Source organism: Mytilus edulis, chromosome 14 (genome assembly GCF_963676685.1).
Source record: "Mytilus edulis chromosome 14, xbMytEdul2.2, whole genome shotgun sequence".
NCBI lineage: Eukaryota > Metazoa > Mollusca > Bivalvia > Mytilida > Mytilidae > Mytilus > Mytilus edulis.
In genome coordinates, this window is record NC_092357.1 from 55,425,062 (window position 1) to 55,452,532 (window position 27,471).

General features: G+C 32.5%; 1 protein-coding gene across 1 annotated transcript; it reads right to left on the reverse strand.

Moving 5' to 3' along the window:
• On the reverse strand, nt 1–27,471 carry LOC139504314 (ankyrin-1-like). The gene is made up of 7 exons (XM_071294382.1): nt 27,399–27,471; nt 12,244–12,361; nt 12,084–12,100; nt 11,256–11,279; nt 10,687–10,835; nt 2,795–2,893; nt 1–132 (listed from the first exon to the last, which is right to left on the reverse strand). Exons 1-7 carry the CDS (start codon nt 27,469–27,471, stop codon nt 1–3), a joined length of 612 nt encoding a protein of 203 aa, XP_071150483.1.

Consider the following 27,471-nt stretch of genomic DNA (forward strand, 5'->3'; position numbering starts at 1 on the left):
TCAGACTGAGTAGATGGTATCTATAATCACCTTGGTGTCTCTGAATTCCTTATCACAGCCGACTGTTATAAGATAACGGATGATCTCCAGGTGTCCTTGCTGTGCTGCATACAACAATGGTGTCATTCCTACCTGTAATATCAACATATAACAAACATCACAAACTTGTATGATAAACTGGCCAATGTATTGTAATAAATATCTATGTAAATAAGATTTATATATCACATAAAAGAGAAGTCAGATCTGTTAAAGATTATTAAGCCACATATACTTATATTCTTGTTATGCGTTCACTTTTCTACATTGGCTAGATGTTAAGGAGGAGGTTTGAGATCTCATAAACATGTTTTACCTTGCCGTATTTTTGCGCCTGTCCATTGTCCGGAGCCTCTGACCTTTGTAAGTCTTCTATTATTTTTAATTTAGTTTCTTGTGTATAACTTCGAGTTTAGTATGGCGTTCATTGTCACTGAACTAGTATGTATATTTGTTTAGGGGCCAGCTGAAGGACACCTCAGGGTGCGGGAATTTCTCGCTGCATTGCAGACCTTTTGGTTACCTTCTTCTGTTGTCTTTTCTATGGCCGGGTTGTTGTCTCTTTGACACATTCCTCATTTCCATTATCAATGATAATAAACAATAACAAGTAGATTAACAACATATCTTGTTGTTAGATGTCAGAAATATTATCCGAACTGTCATCTAAAAATAATAGATTTGTTTATTAAAAGAATAAAAGATCTACTTCACTGAATGAAGAAAGACAAAACAAATGAAATTAAGTCCTACTTTACATAATTCTGTTAATTATTTTTTAATTATTTGTGTTATATATCAAGTGTGTCAACATCAGCAGTGCCCACATTTTGAATGTTGTCGTCAGTGGTAAATCAATATAGGGTGTCACCTTCAATGATGATTCGATTTAGTGTGTTACCATCAGTAGTGAGTTATTTTAGGTTTAGACTCTCCAGTGGTGTATGAATGAATGGCATCAGTGTAGTGTAAACTTAATGTGTCATCATCATTTGAGGTTTAATTTAACTTGTCATCATCAGTGGTGTTAAAATTAAAAATGTCATCTTTGAAATTTGGTTTCATCAGTGGTTTGCGAATTGGCCATTGTATCATCAATAGTGTGACTATCAGTGTCTTGCGAATTTACCATGTCATTATCAATATAATAACCATCAGTGTTTTACCATTTAATCATGTCGGCATCAATTGTGTGATTCACGAATTTAAGGTGTCATCCCTAATCATGTTGATATGATTGTTGTGTGAATAAATTGATCCTTATTATCTAAGGTGTCTGATTGTTAGATGTCACCATCACTGATTTCTTAATTATGGATTTCACCAACATCGGAGTGTAATTTGGAACGGTTTAACTACCAGTGGTATGTGCATTTTAAGGGTTTCTTTCAACATAAAAATAAAGAGTGTCTCAATCAGTGGTGGATGGATTTAGGGGGTCACCATCATTGGAGTGTGTATTGAAAGGGTGTCGCTGTCAGTGATCGGTGAATTAAAGGGATTCACTATCAGTGGTATGTGAATTTAGGGTTCCACCTTCAGTGGCAGTTGAACTTAGAGTGTCAGCATCAATGGTGTGCGAACGATGTGTCGTCAAAATCTCTAATTCATGATTTTAGAATGTCACCATTGTTAGGCGCAGATTAAGGATGCCCGAATTTAGGATAATTCATTTTTTCTACAAAACATTACTTAAATACAATTCTATGACTATGATCAAAATGATTATGTAACTTAATATTATAATGTATAGAACAAAAGAAGTGAATTGAAATCTCTTTTTATTTAATTCTGTAGAGTATTTATTATGATTAAAAGATTTTTTTTACATTAGATCTGTATGATTAATATCATCAACTCCAGGTAAAATCAGTGGATTACAAAGTAATATTGTTGAAAAAAAACCTTTTATCATTTTTATTATTCCACTGTTTATACATATTGAAAGTTTTAACAATATTTGATTGGTTGAGACAATCCCACGTGTCATTGATCAAATCTTCATATTCCCCTCTGAAATATCGGGCCAAAATTAGCGATGTTACGCGCGGCAAATGTACATAACGTCTTAAACTTCTTATTTTGTAAATCTTCTACTAAATTTTCTTACATAAAGATAAGAAAAAGAATATATGCAAACTAATATTTGATGTTTGAATAATAAGAAAAAAAGCATTGGTAGTGGAATAAAACATTCATTTCCCTTGGCCTCTGGAGATATGAAGATTTGTTCACCCTAAAAAAATCATATTTCCTGCGGGCAGAGCCCTCGTGCAATATGAATATTCTTGGGTGAACAAATCTTCGTATCTCCAAAGGCCAAGGGAAATGAATGTTTTATACCACTGCCAATGCTTTGTTTATTAAATATGTCGTGTTTAGTAATAAAAAAAACGGATAAGAAAAAGAATATTTGATGTTTGAATAATAAAAAAAAGTATTGGCAGTGGAATAAAACATTCATTTCCCTTGGCCTCTGGAGATATGAAGATTTGTTCACCCTCGAAAAATCATAATTCCCTCGGACAAAGCCCTCGTGCAATATGAATATTCTTGGGTGAACAAAGTTTCATATCTCCCTGAGGCACGGGAAATAAATGTACATTATCCAATTCAGTTTGTCGATGCAAATGTAACCCTTGTTTTTTTTAAGTTCTAACAAGTATTTGTTGTCCATTAGACCTGTCTGATTAACAACATGATTTGTATCGATGATATATAAATAAAAGTAAGAGGAGATAACATCTATAATCACCTTGTCAATTGCTTCCCTTTCACAGCCGACTGTGATCAGATAACGGACTACTTCTAGGTGTTCATTGTGGGCAGCACGAATTATTGGTGTAGCATAATCCTGTAATAAAACAGACATACAGATTTGTGTCATAAAGTGAACAATTTTGTGTTATAAATGTAAATGATAATTTTTTTGTGTAAAAACTGTAATGTTGAACAAGTTATAATTTGCACTGATTTTTTGTAAAAGTTATCAGCTGTCTGTTATGAACCACTTAACACAAAAGGATGATGACAGCACACAGTTCTTTTTTTCCTCATATATCTATCATATTTACTTGAATGCATGATACAGACTGATACTCAGCATTGACATGATTGATACAAACAACATCACCTGACCATATTCATCCTTATTGGCATTTTTATTTCAGGTGTCACCATCAGTTTCACAATCAGTTCAGGTTTATGCATTGTAAAACAACATCGTTAGTGGTATTTGAATTCATGGTGTCGTTATCATAAATGTGTGAATTAGGGATATCACCATTATTGGATGGTGAATTGAAGTCATCACTATCAACGGGGTTTCAATTAAGGGTGTCATCATCAGTGTTGTTAGAAGCAGGGTTATCATCTTTGTTTTGCTAATGAATTGAAGGTGTCATCTTCAGTGGGGTATGAATGAGAGATATCAACAATTTTAGTGGACCAAATGAATGTGTCATCTTCAGTTGTTGTGTAAATATTAAGGGTCAAAATTAGTGTTGTGTGAACCCTCGGCTTATTTCAACGGTTTGTGAAATTAAAAGTGTTTCATTATCAGTGGTGTGTGTATTAAGGGAGTCATTGCTACTAGTATGTGAAATTATTGGATGTCATTATTAGATGTGTTAAATATAGGGTTTACATCAGTATTGTGTAAGTTTAACTTACCAACATTAGTGGTGCTTGAATATATGATGTCAACATCAGTTGTTTATAATATTTGATTGAATCATCAGGGGTTAATTGTTAATGGTGTCCATTAAGTTGTGATTGATTTTAGAGCGTCAAAATCACTGGTCTTATATATTAAGGATGTTAACATGAATTGCCTACATTTTGGTCGTTGTCGTTAACTGTAGGTGAATACAGCATGTTACATTTAGTTTTGATTGGATATAGCATGTTAGTATCAATCGTTTGATATTTCAGGGTTTCACCCTCCAGAGGCGTATGTATAAGGGATACCAACATCAGTGTTTGGAAAATTTAAGTCGTCATCAACCATGTCATCTGGTGAGTTTTATTTTAATTTGTCATCATCAATGGTGTAACATTATGTCACCATCAGTGATGTGTCTATCAGTGGCTTGCAAATTCCCATGTCATCATCAACGGAATGACAATCAGTGGTTTGCGAATTTTCCGTGTCATCATCCATAATGTGAACTTCATTGGTTTGCAAATTACTATGGTATGACCTTCAGTGGTTTGCATATTACCATTGTGTGACAATCAGTTGTGTGAATATTCAGGTAAATCAGATGTTTACAAAATATTGTTTTATTAGAAAACAAAATTAAACCTTTATCATGTTTATTATCTGATACAGTTTGACAATTCAAATGTTAAGGTTCATGTGGACCCTATGGCTAAAATGGCCGTATTTTCACCTCAAAATTTTCTCTGAGTACAGGCAAACCTGTGCATCTGGAAAAGTTTTAGGGCATAGCATGCCCTAGATAAATAGAACTCAAATGCATTGTATGATTTAGAAAATTCATAACTTAACTGGATTTTGCCGTACACTTTTTTTCGGCTCTGCAGAAGATGATAAAATTAACAAACAGTTGAGTTTACCTTGATATGGTCCACTCAGGTACGCAGTTTAAATAACAAATTATTATCAGGTATCTATTGTCCATCTAATTTCCATGTCAATTTAAAATGCTCACTTTAATTTTTACCTGTGGGGAAGTTCTCAAACCTGTTTCCCAACTTAGTTTATTTTGGCACCTTCTGGAGGCATGAAAAAAAGTGCACGGCAAAATCCTGGTAAATTTTCATTTTTCTAAAACATAAAACATATTTAAAATTCATTTATCTAGGGCATGCTATGCCTGAAATTTTTTACAGATGCGCAGGTTTGTCTGTACTCAGAGTAAATTTTGAGGTGAAAATACAGCCATTTTAGCCATAGGGTCCACATGAACCTTAACACTATTCATTTTAATTCTAACAGTATTTGTTGTCCACTAAAGCTTTCTGATTAACACCATTATATTGAACTCATTCAATATAAACAGAAATATGATCAGACTGAAGAGATAATATCTTTGATCACCTTATCAATTGCGTCCTTTTCACAGCCGACTGTTACAAGATAACGGACTATATCTAGGTGTCCATAGTTGGCAGCACACAGTAATGGTGTGGCTCCCTTCTGTAATAAAACAGACAAACTTTTTCGCAAATTGGACAATTTTGTGTATAAATATAAATGATATATATATAATGTGTACAAATTTTAATGTTGTACAAACTATGAATTATACAGATTTTTGTACAAGTTATCAGTCTTTTATAAATCTCTTAATACAAATGAATGATGCAAGCACACAGTCCTTTGTTTCGCTTATTTCTATCATATTTGCTTGAATACATGATACAGTGTAATTCTGAGCATTGACACGATTGATACAAACAACATTACTTGATTATATTTATAGATATTCGTTGATTATCTCAACGAGATTGATTTTCTCGCTTGAGCTGTAATGGCGAAAGCGAGAAAAGCAATCGAGTTGAGATGATCAATGATAATCTGTTTATCTCTTTTTTACCTATGAAGACGTTGTCAATTTCATTAGCAACGTCACGAACCTCTTTAGATTCTAGCGATAATTTTCCATCTAAAGCGAGTAGCATGATATGAAAAATTATCACAAAAAAGATCAAAGGCAAAATGCACAAACTAGCGATAATCATTCCTATTGGAGTTTTGATTTAAGGTGTTACCATCAGTGTCATAATTAGTGCATCAAAACAGGGTGTTCATCAATGGTTTATGGATTGTAAAGCAACATCGTGAGTGGTGTTTGAATTCATGGTGTCTTTATCAGTGATCTGCAAATTTGGGATATCATCATTATTGGTGGATGAATTGAAGAAGTCATAATCAGTTATGTTTGAATTTAGGGAATCATCTTCAGTGGTGTTATCACCATTTTTCACTAATGAATTGGAGAGATTATTATAAGTCGGTAGTGAATAAGGTATATCACCATTATTAGTAGATCAATTGAATGTGTCATCATCAGTTGTTGTGTAAATTTGAAGAGTAAAAATTAGTGTTGTGTGAATTTATTATGCTTCATTTTCAATCGTTTAGGAATTTAAAAGTGTCACTATCAGTGGTGTGTGCATTGAAGGTGTTATATTACCTGTGTATTAAATTATTAGGTGTCATCATCAGATGTGTTTAATCTTGGGTGTCTTATCATCAGTATTGTATATATTTAAGGTACCAACATTAGTTGTGCTTTATGATGTCAACATCAGTGATTAGCAAACTTTGGTTGTAGTCATCAGTGGTTTATTGAATTTATCGTGTCACAATCAGTGGTGATTGATTTTAGAGCAGCACAATCGCTGGTGTTAAATGTTTAGAGTGTTAACATCAGTGGTGCTTATATTTTTGTTGTTGTCTGGTTTGGTATCTTTGGCGTTTTCTTTTTTATGTTAGATCTGTATGATTGTTATCATCTTACTGAACCTGTTCGTATCGGGTTTTGGTAATTTCAGAGGATTAGAAGTATTACAACCTGTACAGTTCTTTTTTTTGGACTCAGTTTGACGATTGAAAAGTGAACACTCTTTTGTTTTAATTATAACAAGTATTTGTTGTCCAATAAACCTGTCTGATTAACAACATGATTTTGAACTGATATAACATAATCAATGTGTTTGGCTTTATGGAGTCACAGTCAATGTCGGATTGTCATCAACCCTTGATTTAGGATGTTACAATCAGTGGTGTGTGAATTTAAAGGGTTCATCATCAGTGGTATGTAATTTTAAAGGGTTCATCGTGTGTAGTTTGTGAACTTGGAATTTTACCACTAATTGTGTATCACTTTAAAGGATTATTTCGTACTGGTGTGTGTATTTAGAATGTAACGAACGGTGATGTTGTCATTGAACATGTGATCATCATGTGTGAATTATAGGCCGGTATAATCATTGGTGTTTGAATGTAAGGTGTCACCATCAAGGTGTTTGACATTGTGGTATCGCAACCAGTGGTGTTTTATATCAAAGTTGTATCATCGCTTATAATTGTCGCATACCATTATTATTGCGTTCACTCATTTTGTACATTAATAAATGGAATAGAATATTCCGTAAGGAAATTTGGCTCTATTCGTTTTTTTGAGGGAATTCAATGATGAAAACTGGAGTTTTGCACCATCTGAACTTCCGAAAAATAATTTGTGTAATGCCAAAGATATCGATAGAGTTATCCTTCTTTTTACGCAACTTGCATTTTTTGATAATTGTGGTTAATCCGACTTTGTTTTTGTTTTACACATTGTTTTTACACTTCCTGCAGCATGGCTGGATACATTTTTGAACAGAATCACGAAGAACTTTAGTATTCTCCTTGTCCCTTGGTGAATTACGATGTAAGTAATAATGCCATTATGTCCCATATATTCTAGTTAAAGCCTTTATTAAGTGATTTGGGGTATAAGTCATGAGAAAGCATATATAGAAACAGCGTACATTCTACAAACGATGGCATTTGTATAAATATTCATGTGTGAACTTTGTAATGTTTTATTTGTATCCGAAAACAGTATCATTTGGTATATTTCTAAGTCATATGTAATTTTATGAAGACAGCAATTTTTGTACAACTCTAGTCAAGTCAGTTTAGTACATTATCCCCCCTTTTTTGTGAATTGTATTTTTTCATTGATATGAGTGTTTTCAATCATAGATTGTGGTATTTTATAACTTCAGTTGGTAGTTTACATGTTAGTTATGAGTTTTTATTTTTTTATATTGTAGCTTTTCACCAAATGTATGTGGCTTCATGATCTGTCAGCTCCTGACGCATTGAATGTTTTTATTGAATAAATGATCTACATATATATGGTTTAACTTTCTGCGCCCAAGGCAGAACAATTTGACACGCATTGATTCTGACTTTGCGCATCACTAAAATGCACCGTAAAACTATTTTTTATGTGCTGTCATAAAATAAGATCCAAATTAAAATTTGATCAGGAATTATTGATCATAAAAATTATAATTGGTATGCATTATGTCAATATCATAAGCGTCAGTCGAAATGAGTGTTAAATTTCTTATGATTTCTTATGTCAAAATGCTAGACACAAAAGCGTTAATATTTTAGACTTAGACGTTGAAGCGTCATTCATACTAAATACCGTTCAAGCGTTTCTTTATTATTACGGAAAATTACACGCAAGACGTCCCGCCAGTGGTTAGCTCTCTTGAAACTATATCGGATTCCCTTGATTTAGGATGTTACCATCAGTGTTGTGTTGAATTACAGGGCTCATTATGAGTGGTGTGTGACCTTAAAGAGTTCATTATCAGTGGTGTGAGAATCTACAGGGTGCATAATCACTGGTGTGTGAATTTACAGGGTTCACCATTAGTGGTGTGTGATTTTATAGAGTTCATCATCAGTTGTTTGTGAATTTACAGGGTTCATCATCAGTGGTGTGTGACTTTAAAGTGTTCATCATTAGTGGTGTTTGAATTTAAAAAGTTACCATCATTGATTTGTGAATTCAAAGGATTCATCGTCAGTGACGTATGAATTTGAAGTGTTCATGATCAGCGGTGTGGGCATTTAAAGAACTCATCATCAGTGGTATGTGAATTCTGAATGTTATCATCAGTGGTGTGTGAATTAAGAATGTCACCATCATCGGTGTTTGGATTTAAAGGGTTCATCATCAGTGTTGTATGTCATCAGTGGTGTAAAGAAAAATAGTATGTAATTATCAGTGGTTTGTTAATTTAAAGGGTTTACCAAGTGGTGTGTGACTTTAAATAGTTCGTCGTTGGTGGTGTTTGAATTTACAAGGTTCATCATAAGTGGGTGTGTCTTTAAAGAGTTTATCATCAGTGGTGTAAAACAAATTAGAATGTTACTATCAATGGTTTGAAAGTTTCAAAGGGTTAATATTCAGTGGTTTTTGAATTGAGAAAATTCCCATCAGTGGTGTGAAAATTAAAAAGGGTTCATATTTTCGTTCGTGTTTTTATTTTGAATGTCATCTCTAGTAGTTGCAATTGTGTCTTTAAAGAGATCATCTCCAGTGGCGTGTACATTTAAAGGGTTCATCATTAGTGGTGTGTGAAGTTAGAATATTACCATCAGCGGATTGTGGATTTAATGGGTTCATCATCAGTGATGTAAGTAAAAATATAATGCAACTATGAGTGGTTTGTAAATTTAAAGAGATAACCAAGTGGTGTGTGACTTTAAATAGTTCGTCGTTGGTGGTGTTTGAATTTATAAGGTTCATCATCAGTGGGGTGTGTCTTTAAAGAGTCCATCATCAGTGGTGTAAAACAAATTAGAATGTGACTATCAATGGTTTTTAAATTTCAAGGGTTCATCAGTGGTGTTTGGATTTATGAAGAAAAAATCACTGGTAAACGAATTTAGGGTGGCTTCATCACTGGTTCGTGATTTCAGGATTTTACAATAAGTAAGTGCGAATTAAGGATGTCAGGGTTTAAGATCTGTGAACCTTTATTGGCTTACCATCATTGGATTATCACAGGATTGAACGTTTGTGATAGCAATTTCATATTGTGTAGACTGGCCCTATTCCCATACAAATAAATGAATGTCTGACGGACTTTTATGAAATGTTTGTGAGTGACTTGGTCCAGTTTTACACTTATAAATTCCTTAATAAATGCATTTAATTTTAAATCCTTAAAACTGGATATAAGGATTTTTTTTTACCTTTGTAACCGCTATCACACTTTAATTGCATATTTGTTTTATGAAATTGGCCTGTCGCATGCAAAATTCCATTTGATATCGTAAAAATTTGTACTCCATGAAATTTGCAATCTACTTTAAAAAAAACAAACAACAAAAGTATGAGCCCGAAATTAAATAAATATAAGAATTATGGATTGATACATCAATGTATTGAAACCTCATCGAAAGATAAATATAATTTTACTATTCCAGACATGGGTTTCATCAACAAATTGTGAAATTGTCACCCCTAAGAGATAATTGTTGTCTTTCTCTTTCCAGAGATAATAGATATTAACAGGATCTCAAGGTTGCACTTTGTAAATAAAACTGTTTCTCAAACCACGTTTCTTTTGGGGTGAAATATATACTATTCGTAGATAATTAGTTTTGTTTACGTACTAGTTCCTGGTTATGATCCCTATGTTTCTTTCTGTAGAGACATACATTGGGAATATTACCAGTAAATATGCATATGCATATCAGTCATATTGAAATCTGTGAAAATCCTGAAGTCAAGGTATGGGTGTTATACAATTTTAACATGTTTAGTGTAAGTTTAAACTCTAAGAAGTTCGGGTCATTGAACATTCATAAGCGTTGAAGATATGCCGAACAGCCCTTTGACCTTTGAAAAAATAGTAGTTTATAAATTATGATCTTTCAAATATATTTTTTTTTTCAAAACTTCAAAGTAAAAGTGGTAAAAGGAGTTCAAATGGGAAATTGCATTGTCGATATTTGCAGAAATACAATCGCCAGACTCTTCGTACAATCTGATTAATCTTTAATAACTTTAAATTGATTTGCATTGTTTATAAGCATGATAAGTACCTATTTTATATGTTTGATATCTATAAAAATATGTCGTCTGTTATTCCACTTACTTTATTTCTGCATTCTAAATCTGCACCTTTTTGTATGCATCGTTTCAAATCGTTTAACTGTCCATCGACAGCAGCTGAAAGAAGTTTCTGTAAGTAAAGTAAACCCCTTTCATTACTATCTTTTGAGAACACAAAACTGTATAATAAATCTACAATGTATAAAAGTAAACAGTTTATACATATTTCTGATCTTTTATTGTTTGCATTAATTATAGAATCACATTATTTTGTTATGTTTCATATTTCTGTATGAAATAACAAACACACTAAAAACGTATAATTAGCCCTCATACCTAATATTGACAATACTTTTACAATAGTTTATGAATTTCTAGGCAAACGAAAACAAGTAACTTTTAAAATAACTTATTTTATTCAAACACATTCGAAAAAAGTAGTAAATATAATATATCGCCCACAGGAATAGTCACTTATCGATATGTGTTCTTTAGCATGCATTATATGGATTTCCCCTTTAAATCATTCAAAATTATTTCATACAAGTATAATTTATGCAGGAAAGACAATAAATCATATACCAAATAGACATTGTTGAAGAACAATTTTACCTTGTTCCAATTTGACATTCTGTCCTGCAAATAAAATAAAAGAAAATACACCTAGGAGTTATGAAGTCAAGGTTAGGTGATCTTGTCACACAAATATATGCATGCACATTTTATTTATCAATATGTAAATCGATGTTCGGTTGATCCTGTTTGAGTTCATTGTGGTTTGTTTTTGTGTTGTTAGACTGTCTGTTGTCTTATTCACACAAGCTCCACTCAATTTTATGTGTAGCAATTACGACCAGGTTAGATGGGTCAATCTTTTATAAAATATTAACCAAACAAAATAACCAGACTACTAGGACTTTTTAGTATTTCAATGTTCTATATATTTACAAAGGAAATGCTAGATTGGAGCCAGTTAAACACAACGCAGCAAAATAAGGTATTTCAGTTCAGTTTATTTCTCAGGATAGATAGAGTTCGGCATCAAGCTTTAATCATTGTTGAAGGTCGTACAGTGACCTATATTTAATTTCTGCGTCATTCGGGCTCTTGTTACTAGTTGTCTTAATTGTATTCACACCACATCTCCGTTTTATATTCAGTAGTGTTATGTTCTTTTTGATATGAAAAACAAACGACTAGATTGAGTCCTGCATTTCTTTTACGTGTAACAATATTGATTAGGCAAGATTTGGACGATGCTCCTTTGCTCTATTTATATCTATTTAGCCCAAGCTAAATGGCTTAAGTTTTTCCTGCTCTATTCATAGTGAAACTGATAAGGCTTGTCAAACCACTTATTTCTAGTCATCAACAGAAATAAAGACAAAAGTAGAAATATAGTTAAAACTTACTGACGTTTTTTTTTGTTTTAGAAGTTACCCTGAATTGTAGTATTCCTAAAATATAAACAAAACATTTCTTTTACAAAAAATTAACAAATATAAAAAAAAAAGAAGATGCGGCATGATTGCCAATGAGACAAGTCTCCTTAATAGACCAGGAAATAACAATAGCTGATTTGATATGATAGCAATATTACCTTGTAGGTAGAAGAGCAAAGTTTCCCTCAGTCGTCTTCATATTATTTACCTGTTTTTCAAAAGCAGTATCTTGTTGATTTTTCAAGTTCCAACATCTTTCCTTTTTATTAGAATTTTCTGTAATTTATTAAAACAATCAGTTGATTACAATGAAAAAAAAAAGACACAGAAATATATATATATATTGTTTTGCAGTTGCGAATTTCTATATAATACAATTTTCGAGTGGCCAACAAACCACAGTCAGATTGACAGCATGAGATGATATTTGCAAATCTGGACCAAAAATAAGACCAAGTAAAAGAAATAAAAAATTCCATGTTTAAGGACAATTCCAAGCATGTTCAACTCAAGAAAGAAGTCGAATGGCTGTTTTGTGGTCACTAAACTTTATGCAGATCTAATAATGTTGATTTTTTTTGTCTCCGTCAGATTTTCCAATCTAAACATGCTAAAGTGGTTTTCATGATCATAAACAGACATTGGATTTGACCTTTTTATTCTATTTTACGCAATGTTGGCCATGACGGGGTTATCGGGGTTATCGGGCACATTTTTCAAATATGATAGTCCATTGTCAATATCTGGTTAAATTTTACCCGGTAGTTTTAGAGTGGTCGAACGCCAAATGATAGCAAAAGATCAGACTTGCCTTGAGAGCCAAGTGAGAAATGGATTCTCCGAACAATACGTCTTGCCTGTGAGCAAAAGAAGTGCAATTTTTATAGTAAAAATTCAGTATATTCAAACCCTGAACGTAACACATTGAGATAACATAATTATTATTAGCCACTTCTCAACAAAAAAGTACAATTCATCTCATGCTATGCCCAGGTGAAACATCCTTCTTTGGTTGAATGGTCCTCCGTGGAGAACACTGAGCAACTATATTTCAATTCTTATTAAACTGATCAATTGAAGTATATATCATATAATTACAACACTTACCTAAATAGATGACAAAGGTCGTTAATGACAATGTTCACCAATGATGCAGTATGGTAGGAGGATTTTTCAATGGCACAACAGGACCCCATTAGTTTTATCTTAAAACAAATATTTTATTGAACATAAAACAAATTGAGCTTCACACTCTTTCATTTTTTTCATTCAAATTTCGTACACGTTATTATAAGCATTGGATACCTTGTGTAACAAAATCTAAAGCATGAAGGTGGTACAAAGGCAGAAGTCGATATCTTTCATTTTGATTCATGCCAGATGGAACATTAAAACCCATGTACACTATTTCCGTTGTTTGATTTTAGACAGATTATAATAAGCATTATACTGCATGTGAAACCTTGTGAAAATCAAAACACGAGAGAGGTTTAAAGACAATCGCCTCCGAGTCATATGGTTGTGATTTATGCTAGTTATCATCCCGGTATTAATGAGCTACATTGATCAAACTCGGAAAATACTATAGACTTTCCACTTCTTTGTTTAGTTAGGAATATGGTTGTTGCTGACCATTTGCTTGGTGTGTTTGATCTGTAAATTTCAAATTGATATTTTAATAAATTTAAGTTCAATTACTGGTCAGCTGCAAATCAAGCCATCTATTACTTGTTAATAAACTGTGTTAATATGTTTGATTGATTTAAGTAATTCCAATGATATTATATTGCACGTCTTTCTATGTTGCTATATAACACTATTGTTTTAAGTAAGGGTGAAGGATGGTACCTATTGAAACGTTGAAGCCCGCTGTATTTGTTTGCACCTGTCCTAAGTCAGGAACCTGATGTTCAGTAGTAGTAGGAATATGACAGTTGCTGGTCAAATGATTGATGTGTTTGAGCTGTTAAATTGATGTTTGATCAAAGCGAACCGAAAATATGAGTCAGTATAAATATAGGTCAGCTGCATGTCAAACAATCTATCATTTCTTAATTAAAAAGTAAAATCTTAATTAACTATGCTAATATGTCTTTTGTTTGAGTTCAGCCATTTGAATTGATATTTTATAGTGTGTTTTCCTTTTTTGTTAAATTACACTATTTTTTTTCAGTTGAGGGTGAAGGTTGATACCTATTATTATGTTATTTTTCCGCTGCAATTGTTTGCACCTTTCCCTAGTCAAACACCTGATGTTCAGTAGTTGTCTTTTGTTGATGTGATTCATAAGTGTGTTTTGTTTGTTTGTAATATACATGTAGATACATTAGGCCGTTGGTTTTTTTTTATTGTATAATATTACACTTGTTATTTTGGGGCCCTTTTAGCTATATTTAATTACTAATCATTGAAATATATGGCATATTATTACAACACTTAACTAATAAATGACAGAAGTTTATAGTAATGAAAGTGTGAAATAAAAGTACAGTATGGTAGGAGGACTTTCAAATAACATCAACAAAGTCAACCTAATTTACCAAAAAACAAATTCGAATGAAAATAAAGGAACTGCACCGTCTTCCCCTTGTTTGATTTCGGTCGAATTTTACCAAGCATAGGACTCCATGTGTATCCTTACAAAATTCAAACCATGAGAACGATACAATGTACAAAGTAATTTGACGCCATATTACTGTCATCTATTTTTCGTCATTTATCAATGTAGCAGTATTACACTATGTACAGAGGACAGAGAACAGAGAACTATATTGATCAAATTGAAAACAAAAGACTATTGCTTTTACACAACTTTACAAATTAAGAATATGACGGTGTTTTAATTCATTTGATGGGTTTGATCTTAAAAGGAGGAAGTGTGATTCATCAATTCAATCAGTTTAAGTGATGTCTGGAGCTGGCATGTCATTAACTGTTAATTTTGTATCATTTAGGATTTGGCTATACTTTTTGGACCTTTTGGATTATAGCTCTTCATCTTTTATATAAGCTTTGGATTTCAAATATTTTGGCCACGAGAATCACTGAAGAGACATGTATTGTCGAAATGCGCATCTGGTGCAAGAAAATTGGTACCGTTAATTTTATTAGGAGATTACTGTATTTTAATTTAAGCTTGACCTTCGTAAAACGTAGATTTTACTGTCGCAAATTAAGTTTAACTAGCGAGTCTTCTTGATCTGGCTACGAGTATATGGTGGAAAATTTATAGAAACTGGAACACAATAAATAGCAGAAGATATATCCTTATTCTATATTTAGTATTCTAGACTCGATCGATGCATTAGGACCGCGTCGGATACACAGTGTTGGATAAGCTCTTAAAAAGAAAAATCACAAAGATACGGAACTCCGAAGAAAATTCAATCGGAAAGTCCTTAATCACATGGCAAAATCAAATGACAAAACACATAAAAAATGAATGGGCATCAACTGTCATATTCCTGACTTGGTACAGACATTTTCAAATGTAGAAAATGGAGGATTGAACCTGGTTTTATAGCGCTAAAGCTCTCACTTGTACGACAATCTCATCAAATTCCGTTAGATTTACAGCGATGCGTGAACAAAACAGACATAATAAATAAAATAGTAAAAATATTAGTTACAGTCGAACCTGGAATATTAGAAAATGCCTGTACCAAGTCAGGAATATGACAGTTGTTATCCAATCATTTGATATGTTAAAGCTTTTGATTTTGCCATTTGATTAGGAACTTTCCGCTTTGAATTTTCTTCGTACTCCGGTATCTTTGTTATTTTACATATTCCTTTGCTTCATCTGTATTATACACTACTTTATTATTTACATCATCTTCTAGTATATATGTATTATTGTGTGAGTCATTCATACCCCCTTAGAAGGTTAAACTTATTTGCATATAAAGATGGACATTAACTTCCTCAAATTAATAGTGTCTTCTTTCCTGTATGGGGAGAGCTTTTAAATGCGAAAATGGGGAAAACTGATAAAAGACTGACAAATTTTAAGCAATTTCTCTGAACTTGTAAACTACATGTAGTTTGTAAGCTTAGTAACCGTTCTAACAGATAGTTATGCTGACTGTTTGAAAGAAATTATTTTAGTCTATTTTAGGCGTCCATTGTTTCCTACTTAAGTGATTTGAATAAAGATTGGTGTGACTTTTTATCCCGGCATGCAGTAATGGACATTTACCAAACAGTTTTATTGTAAAATACTGATAGTTTACTCATTTGTATTTGTACATGTTATGTGAACGACAAAGTTTTTACCTTTTTTTCGTGAATTTGAAACAAATTGATCAATTTCCTTGTTCATGTTCTTCTTCTATGTAACATCATCCATTATCGGAAGTAGAAAACGGGGAAGACGGAAATCATGGCGATTCAAATGAAATAACCGTATTGTACGAGAATATGAGTTAAAATAGAAGGAAATGATATAAAAACCAATCGTGACCTGGTCCTTCTTGAATAGTAGAAACATATTGACATTGACATTTCAAGCAACTAGAATTTGTCTGGGTTTAAATGAGAGACTTATCTGGCTATAGAAGCAGGTTTAGTCCATCATGTTCTACACAAGTTAGAAATGTGAGAGTTGTGGTCAATTCGTTTGATGTGTTCGAGTTTTTAATTTTGCCGTTTGATTAGAGACTTTTCGTTTTGAATTTTCCTCGTAGTTCGGTATTTTTTTATTTAACATATTCATTTTCTTCATCTCAATTATTCACTACTCAATTTTTACATTGTCTCCTAGTAAACATGTATTATAGTGTGAGTCATTCATACCCTCTTAGATAGGCTAAACTTTTGTTTTTAACATATAAAGATGAACATTAACTTCCACGAATCAATATTTTCTACTTTCCTGTATGGGGAGAGCTTTAAAATGCGGAAATGGGAAACATTAATAAAACGTTGTCAAATTTTAAGTGATATCTCTGAACTTGTAAGGTTCATGAATTATGTAAGCTTAGAAAACTGCTACAACAGAAATCTATGCTAGCTGTTTGAGAGAATTAGTTTAGTCTATTTTGGGCGACCATGTTTTTCCTACTTTGGTGATTTGAATAATGAACGATATGACTTTCCATCCCAGCATGCAGTAATGGACATGTACCATGTTTACAATACAGTTTTATTGTTTTACGACTGTTATTTAACTCATTTATGTGTGTACATGTAATTTGAAATACAAAGTTTTTACCTTTTTTCATGAATTTTTAAACTAATATATCAATTTCCTCGTTCATTTTCTTCTTCTATGTAATATCATCCATAAACGGAAGTAGGAAACGAGAAAGACGGAAAACATGGCGATTCAAATGAAATGGTCGTTTTAAACTAGAATATGCCCATCCAGTTGTGCAACTTAAAATCAAAATATAAAACCCCTTAATAAAATTAATTGTGATTTCTAAAAGACTTTTTAAAAATGAGTTATAAATTCTACAGTAGAGAAGACTTACGTTATATTACAAAAAATATCAAATCCGGAATCCTCCCTTTTATAAGAATATCAACGTCACAATATTCTCTTTAAGTACATAACCCGATAAAAAACCTTTGTGATATGTCTTAAGTCGTAAATTGATAAACAGTTGAACGTGTATGAGCTAAAATAAAAGGAAATGATTTTAAAAAAGACACAATAGTGACGTGATCCTTATTCAATAGTAGAAACATATTGCCATTAGCATTTTTACCTACTAGTATTTAATTTTTGTGGTCAAATGAGAGGTTTATCTAGCCATAGAACGAGGTTAAATCCATTAGTGTCTGCATAAGAAAATGCATGTATCAAATAAAAATATGACAGTTGTGGTCAATTTGTTTGATGTGTTTGAGCAATTAAATTTGTCATTTGATTAGGGACTTTGCGTTTTGAGTTTTCCTCGGGGTTCAGTATTTTTGAAATTTTACTTTTGACTGGAAAATTTCTAAATTTAACCATTTACGAAAACTGTACCCGATTTAACCCTTTGGTCTGGTTCCCGCATTAAAAAGACAGTTCATTATAGAGTCAAAGAGTATCAATCATACAGCCAAACAAACATTAAAAATTGATAAAGTCAAACTGTATACATATGGACTCAAAATTTTCACTTTAGACCTAAAAAATACAAAAGTTTACCCCGTCTCAAAACTTTTAATTCATTTCTAAATATTGTTCAATTGTCTATAGAAAAGTCTGAATTTGAATTTTTTTCTTCTTGTTTGCCTTCAAGATTTCCTCCTGTGTGAAATACCAATTGTGTGGTACTATCGGTGGTAATCAAGATTTAACACAACATATCATTGTGTAAAACATGGTTTAATATATTCAAAACTGGTTTAAAGAGTCATAAAACGAGCTATTGTAAATTTTGATTTAAATATATTGGTTATTTATGCACGTGAAATCCTTTAGCGTTGGGTTCAATTATATTTATATAAAACAAATGGTTCATCTTTAGTGCCACAGTTTACACAATATTTTATCGTGACTGTGACAATGGGTCCAGGTGAGCTTTATACATATTTTCAGTTTTCTAAAAAAAAATCAAAGCTACTAATGCGATTACCATAAATATAAAAGTGTATGGTGATATCTAAACTGGTTTCGAAAATACAGCACTTTCTAATTCTTGATCCATGTGGGTACATAAAACATTAAAAGAAACGAAAATTCCAAAGTTCTGATTTTTTATTGTCTTTAGCACTTTGAATGTATTAAACATGTGATACATGGTAACACTTAACAGCCAAATGAGTCCAACTTCATAATTTTCTTTTCTATAAATATTTCCAATCTGAATATCTATCTTGTTGACATAAATATCAATGTTGCTGAATATGCATGGTAAATATGTCATCATGGCTTTAAGTGGAATATTTAAAGTTTAAGTTCTTTTACGTTTACCGATGTGTACAACAATTTGGTTGTATACAAAAATCATTAGATTTTTATTATTTTTGAGCATTGTTTGCTAGGGACTGCGAGCAACCAAATTTAATTTATAACTCTGTCTTTTTGTATGAAGGAGTTTTGTAAGGTAATACTTTGAATTATGACGAGCATGGCGAGGGAGAATTTAATCCAAATAAAAGAGAGAAAAAGACACGGAAATCCTTGATGTTTAGAAATACTTTAGTGAACATTTAAACCCATCTGAAATTATTAGGAAATGTGGCATTTTGTTACTGTGCAGATAAGAACAAAAACGTACTTAGAGAACTAAATACATATTATATATAAATAAAGTAAAAGCACAATCATACTGAACTCCGAGGAAAATTCAAAAAGGAAGGACCCTACCCGAAATGACAAATCAAAATCTCAAACACATCAAATAAATGAATAACAACTGTTACATTCCTGACTTGGTACCGGCAGTTTCGGTTGTAGAAAATGGTGGATTATACTGGTTTAAAAACTGGCCCTTAACCAAAAAGTGTGGTATTTATGAATTGTGAAAAGAAACTTAATTGAATCTGAGTCCAATTATTGATCCGTTAATTTGTTTACTTTCCTTAAATAGTCCATAAGCAATATATATTTCTGATTTATTATATGTATTGATAGAAACATTGTAGTCGAATGAACAGTGCATCAAATAACCTAACAACCTATTCCTACCAAAAAGGGGCATGATATTTTCATTATGAGCAAACAAACAGACATTAGAAGATGTAATATGAGTGCCCATGAGACAACTCTCCATCCTAGTCACAATATGTAAACGTAAACCATTATAGGTCAAACGGTGGTCTACAACACGTAGCATTGGCTTAACAGCAAGCTAAAAAGAGCCCCAAAATTAAAAGTGTGATAAACAAACGACCACAGAAAATTAGTTTCCTGATTTAGAACAGGTGCAAACAAATGCAGCTTGTTTAAACGTTATACTTTGTATCAACCTACACCATTACTTGACACAATAGTGTAACAAAATAAAACCCAATAAATGGTAAACTGGACATCATAATATCTTATAATGGTACTGAAAAAAATTGATGCCACGTTTCCAAATGGTTTCGAGGTACAAGGTAGTTAAAAGAAATGATAGTTGAAACAACGAACGTAAAGTGATTATAAAAAAAAACTCTCCCTGCTTGAAATTTGATATTAGCCATATTCACTGATATTATACATTTCCATTTGCAGAAAGTACAGCAGCTTGACATCTGTGTTTGAAGCTTAGTACAACAGTAAGAAGATATGATATTGCCAATAACACAGCTATCCACACAAATTCAAATAAAGTAGATGTAAGCAATAATTGACAAACGTAGTATGTCACTTAAAAACATGTTTTCATCATTCAAATAAACAGCATTATTAGCAGATAATTAACATTTATAAAACACTGTTTATCTACATTTGTTTGTGATGGAACTGCGTGCATTTCAAACGTTGTGCTCCTATCTTTTTATTCACTCTTGTTCTATATGTTGTAACGGTTGTCATATTCTATATACTATAAGGGTTGTCATATTCTATATGTTGTAAGGGTGGTCATATTATATTCCCGGTCGACCCACTTTGAAGAGGCTTCGTATTATTTGTTTTTTAATTAGATTACGTGTAAAATGTTCTCGACTTCATTAGACACACAATAGTGCCACTTCCTGTTGCGCAAGTTAACTAACGGTCCAACAATGCTCAAACTAAAGCAAAAGGGGAAATCATTGAATTACCCTGCATCACACACCTATGCACCTTACAAGTGTTTCTCTAATTTTTTATATATGGTAGGTGTAAAAAAATAAAAGAGAACTAGTAGTTTACCGCTGTTAGAAAATCATAAATTAATTGAGAGAAAACAAATCCGGGTTACAAACTATAACCGAGGGGAAAACATGAACCATAAGAGGAAATCAACGAAAAAACAGAAACACTCTAGTGCAACAAAAAACAAAGGAAAATGTATCACACACAGAAACGAACTATAAGATAACAACTGGCTTAATACGGGACATTAAAAAAAAGATGATTGAACCTGGTGTTGTGGCTAGCCAATTCTCGCGCTTTATGGCAATGTTTATAAAACTTAAAGGACATCATTATACGATATGACAATAGTACAAATAAATGCAAGAACATTAAGGACAGAGAAATGCGATAAAAAAATACAATCAAATAATACATTTCGACATGTTAATAGTTATTAAAGGTACCAGACTTATATGCAATACGCCAGTCAGCGTAAAATGTTACACAACTAATGCAAGAAACGAACAAACGTAGGAATCAGACGATATCAACACACTTGTAGATAAACTACGGTATTCTTTTAATTTGTTTGACATACTATAATAATCATCGAAGGATTGGTTCGCGTTGCTGACTTGCTGTTTATTTTCTATAATTTTTCACCAATACATAACTAATGTAAGAAACGAAAAAAAGAACGAACGAACAAAACAATAACAACCAATAACCCGTACCTCATTCGGTCAATCCTGATACTTATTTGGTAATGATTCTTGTCATTTCTTTGATAATGATTTTATTTGCCATGAACAAAGGAAGATCTTTATTTTTTCGAAACATGTGGTTGAATAATTTTTGTCTTGTTCCTTGATAAGTGTCTTGTCTTGATTTATAAACTGTTGTTCGTCTTTATGAAAGAACCAAAGACACGTGAAGTGTTTGTCTGTGCATCTGTGCGAAGGCAATCATAAAACGCTTACAAACAGAAATAATATAGAGATAAGGCTTCAACACTTTTCCGTTTAATCATGATAAGTAAGTGTTTCTTCATTATACGTTTTTATTATTGTTCCTTTTGCGTTTTCTTACTTGTGAACCACAGTGCACAGGATCTATCAAATGACATACACTACCACAATTTGGGAAATTAAACTAAGATGATTTCCCTTTACTTAATATTCACAACTCTGTTCCCGTTAAGATGATAATAATAAAGCGCTCAGGTGTATCGACTCCCATCATTCATGTCTGATTCACCAGTCTCTCGGCGAAAAGTGTTCACAAAATATTATTCGAAAGGGGAGGTGGTTTGGAGCCAATCACATTTGTATTTCTACAAATTCATTAATTATTGCGATTTTATAATTTTAAACCTTTAAATTCAATTTTAATTTTACGATTTTGAGAAAAATCCTGTTTAATTCATTTAAAATATTGCGATTTTAAATTTTATTTTAATTCATCATACTTACGTATTTGGAAATAACAAAAGGAGATTTCTAAGCTATCCACAACTGATGAATCTTTCTGTGTCGTGTAAACTGTATTTTCTTCACATCGGTTCAGATATAAACTACACAATACTATACGTTAAAAACGATTCTTCCATTTTCTAAATTTTCTTCCATATGTACAAAGTTCTTATTTACACTGAATTCAAAACTACTACTCTACATATATATGGCGTAAATAGAAACGAGTCGACAGGATCGCTTTGATGAATCAGCTGTGTTTATAATAGACATTGCAGATGCGTCCTTAAAAATTGCAACGGTGGACCCAAGACTCTTGTAGAATGAGCACGAAATTGTTTGTTCTTTTTATTGTAAGCCCATTTAATTGACTTTTCAATCCAAGACGAAATAGTCTGTGACGTATCTGGTTTGTGCGGTTTAATAAAAGACAAAAACAACTTGTTCACAAACTCAGTGGGAGTTCTTGAAATATTTTTTTTTCAAATAATAATAATAAGACCGATTAGGATCTAATAACTTATCTGATTGATAAGATGGAATAAAAATCTTCCTGCCAAGATGTTTTGGACTCAATGACGATCAAAAGTCACCCCTTTCTTCTGCACAAAAATCGAATCTTCTCCAAAACACAAAAATTGTAAGTCACTGCATCTCCTGAAAGAAGTAATTGCAATCAAAGATGCCGTTTTTCCAAGTAACAAATTTCAAATGGGCATGTTTAATTGGTTCAAAAGGTGCCTGTTTTGGTTTTCTCAAAACTATAGGTTAGTCCAATTCAGGTGAAAGGACTACTTGAGGGGTCTCGATTTAAAGACAATCTTTATAAGACGAATGTGAGTTACTCCTGAGTGTGACTGTTTTGCTGAGTGTGAATTCGCATTGCTATAAAACTTGTCACTGTACTTTTCTATCCGAAATTCGTGTATTTAATTCTCACCGGATTTTGTCTAATGTCTAATCGTTTGTAGTTTTTTTTTCTGTTGTTTTAGTGTGTTATGGTAGGGATCTGCTTACTTTTCCGGAGCACCTGAGATCACCCCTAGTTTTAGGTTGGGTTCGTGTTGTTTATTCTTTAGTTTTCTATGTTGTGTCATGTGTACTATTGTTTGTCTGTTTGTCTTTTTCATTTTTAGCCATGTCGTTGTCAGTTTATTTTAGATTTATGAGTTTGACTGTCCCTTTGGTATATTTTGTCCCTCTTTTAATCATCCAGTTCATTTATTAGAGTTTAGTTTGGTTCAACTAAATATATACGATAAATTTGGTTAACAGTTTTATTTAGAAGAAATACCGATATAGCTAGATAATAAATTAATTCTTTAATTACTACCACAATTTGATTTTAATTAGTATTGTAATTTTAATTGTTATTAATAATATTAACATTACAAACCAAATCTTGAATCATATCCTAATTCTATCCTATTTTGGGGGAAATCTGACGTCACTTAAATTAGTGTGCTCATAGATTTGGCTAACGCGGCTGATAATTTTTATATGCTGGTTTAGGTTATTTATCTATCCGTTTTTATTTTGTAGTTAGTCACCGGTTTTATCATTTATATCTATTATACTAGTAAGTCATTTTATAAATATGTACTGTTTGCAAAAGTATGAGTTATTCTAAATAATAAATAAAGACAACAGTAGTATACCGCTGTTCAAAACTCATAAATCCATGGACAAAAAACAAAATCGGGATAACAAACTAAAACCGAGGGAAACGCATTAAATATAAGAGGAGAACAACGACATAACACTAAAATGTAACACACATAGACAAAATCCCACGAGAATAATATATATAACATCAAAACCAAATACATGAGTTTGGGATAGACAAGTACCGTGAAACGTCTTATCGCAATGTGAATTTACACTCAAAAATAAGAGAAAACAAACGACACAACGTTATAATGTAATACACACAGAAACGAACTATAATATAACAATGACCATATTCCTGACTTGGTACAGGGCATTTTTAAAGGAAAAAATGGTGGGTTGAACCTGGTTTTGTGGCATGCCAAACCTCGCACATAATAATAAGTATGTTCTTATCTCAGGCAGAAAATCCTAGCTGTACATTGAATAACCTTTTGGAACTTTTGGTCCTCAATGCTCTTCAACTTTGTATTTTTTTTACTTTTGAACTTTTTTCATCAGAGCGCCATTGGTAGGTCTTGTGTGGACGAAACGTGCGTCTGGCGTATTAAATTTTAAACCTGGCACCTTTTGATAGCTATTATTCGTGTGTTTCTCTGTCCTTTATGTTCTCCTATATATTTGTATTATAGTCCTATCATGTAATCTTGTCATTTTAATGTTACATTAAACATCGCCATATCAGCGGGAGGTTTGGCATGCCACAAAACCAGGTTCAAACCACCCTTTTTCTTATTAAAATCTCCTGTACCAAGTCAGGAAAATGTCCATTGTTATATTAAACTTCGTTTCTTTGTGTGTTACATGTTAGTGTTGTATTTCTGTTGTGTCGTAGTTCTCCTCTTATATTTGATGTGTTTCCCTCAGTCTTAGATTGTAACCCGGATTTGTTTTTTTCTCATTCGATTTATGAATTTAAAACTGCTGTTGCCTTTATTGGTGTAAGGATGTTACTGGAATTTTTCCAATTGGAAATAGAACTGAGGATAACATAACTCTATTACCAGCTATGGTTTTATACTGAAGACCTTCTGAGTATAAATATGTCAAAACTCATCTGCATCCATTAGAGAGGCACTATAGGGATAAATTTTCTACACCAGCTATTGAATTTTCGAAATTTGACAGAGTATATAGATATAGGAAGATGTGGTGTGAGTCTGTTTGAGTCCCAGAGCGTCATGGCGCTCGAAGTAATTTTCTTATTTCTTTAGAAAAACCTTTCTCTTTAAACTGTTGCAGTCAGATTGAATACTGCTGGATTTGGATGAAATATGTTGGTTTTTTTTTGTTGGTGTAATAAATACTCCCTGACTGGCGGGCTCATTGGATAATCTATAATGTACTTCAGAAGAATTGTGTATCAACGTATGCGTGGTCAATTTGGGGCTATTAGAATTAACTGATAATCGTACCCCGTCATGCGTTGTTGTATTTTTGGTATTTGACAAATTGGTGGGTATGCATACACATGCATGCAGTTTCAATGAATTGTTAGGATATCTATTGCATAAGTCTGAGGGTCTGGGTTCCAGGAGCAATAGATATCTGTATGTGGATCTTATTCGGAGGCGAAAAGATCTATGTAAGGTTTATCTCAAATCTGAACCATTGCATGTGCAACCTTCCCGTTTAATGACCATTCTGTTGGTTGTTCTATTTTTCTACAATGTGTGCAGCTTTCAGGAAAATAATGTTTTATAGTGCTAATTGCCAAAGTTTCAAAGTTCTCATACAAAGTTGAGGAGAACGAGTGCCTCCTTCTTTGTTTATGTAACGAACAACCGTTGCATTGTCACATTTTTTCCTCTCAATATTTGTTTATTAGTTATAAAAACTGGCTTCATTTCTAAAGCCTTTAAGTGGAAAAGGTTTTATTCTACTGACCATGAACCCTGAACTCAGAGACTGTTGTTGATGTGTCCTCCGTACCTTGATTTTGATATAGTCTGCTGTTACTATTATTGACGTTTCCAAAAGGTGTTAATGATCTACCAATTTTTCTATTTGTATCAACCATCTGATGTGACCTTTTAGAAAAAGGAATTATATTCCTAGATTTTGACAAACTGATTGTCAATGAAAAAGAAGGTTTAAATGAATAGGTTTTATAAATAGTCTTGCATTTGGGATTAGTTATATGCATGTAGCCATAATACCTTGTGATTGTAGATATTCTCTTGCTGTTGCTTGACTTTGCTAGTTTAGGATGTGTTCTATTGCAGAATGGAGTTTAAAACCAATTATTATGTAGGACGAGCTATTCCTTCTTTTGAAATAAAACCACTGCCCCTATGTATTTTATTGATTGTGTTGGAATTATGCTTGACTTTTCCAGATTTACTAGAAACCCTTAATTTGTAAGGAGGTTGAGTATTTTCTCTCGATCTGAAATGTTTGGCCTGATTTATCAAAAGCCAATCGTCTAGAAAGCTGCTAGGCGAATACTTTCAAAGTTTAGGCTTGTAAATGAGGTTCTTTGATGAAAGTTTGAGGTGGTGATGTTGGACCGAAGCACAACAACCGAAATTGGTATAACTGATTGTTGACACACACTCTTAGATGATTTTGTTGTGTTTCCTGAATTGGTATATTTTAGGAAATATGCATCTTTTAGGTCAATTTCTCCGTTTTGTACAAAATTTAAGACATCTATTTAGAGAATCCATTTACAGTCTATTTTTCTGGAGACTCTTTTAGATTTATCGCAGGTTTCAAATCGCCTGTCTTTTTTTTTTTTTTGGTACTAGAAAAACGTACTTTCGCAGGAAAATTTGTTTCTATATTCCTATTTGTGGGATTTTTCCCGAAAATTCCAATTTGTAACCCTCTTTTGTCATTTTAAAACCCACCTGTCGTTTGTTATTCTTGCTCAATTTTGCCAAAAACAGTTTTAAACGACCTCCTACAGGTATCTCCGGTTTCTGACTTAGATTATTTACCCCTTTTTTACAGTCATTTTGATAAACCTTTCGTTTCATCATCAATCTCTTTTTTACAAGAACCAAGACATAAGGCTAAAATTAATCTTGTTTTCACTCGGCTTAGCCGCCATCTTTGGAATGCAACAATTTTAAAAGTCATTTTAACCATCAGTGTCTTGACTTGTATAAATAACAGTACTCTTACTTTTTAAAACTATAAGTTGAAGTAGTCGATATAGTTTTACGCAGTAAATCTTTAATTTGTTTATTTGTCTCGTTCTCTTCAAAATTTTTCCATCACTTGACATTGAAAGCTGCTGACTGACCGGCTTCGAACGCCATATTTTCAAAACATTTCTCGGGTTTATAAAAAGTTTATTATGAACTTTACCAGCATTAGTACAATGCCATTTACAAAGCAAAGTCTGAGTAATATCATCTAGTTTTGGTAAGTTTATTATTCACAGGAAAACTAGGCCTACATTCCTCATAATATGTTGACAATAATGGAGGATTTCCACAGTGCCAAGATTGATCAAGAACAATACCACCTTCAGACTTGTCTGGTTTAGTTTTGCCATCTTCACCAAAATTATCTCCAAGGATATCTTCTACTAACAT

Excerpts from the sequence above, each read along its gene's own strand:
- LOC139504314 (XM_071294382.1), bottom strand. The coding sequence starts at position 27,471 with ATGTTAGTAGAAGATATCCTTGGAGATAATTTTGGTGAAGATGGCAAA. Across the intron at positions 12,362-27,398 it reads ACCAGACAAGTCTGAAGGTG|AAAATTCTAATAAAAAGGAA; the intron begins GTATTGTTCTTG and ends AATAAATTACAG. Across the intron at positions 2,894-10,686 it reads ATTTAGAATGCAGAAATAAA|GATTATGCTACACCAATAAT; the intron begins GTAAGTGGAATA and ends GTTTTATTACAG.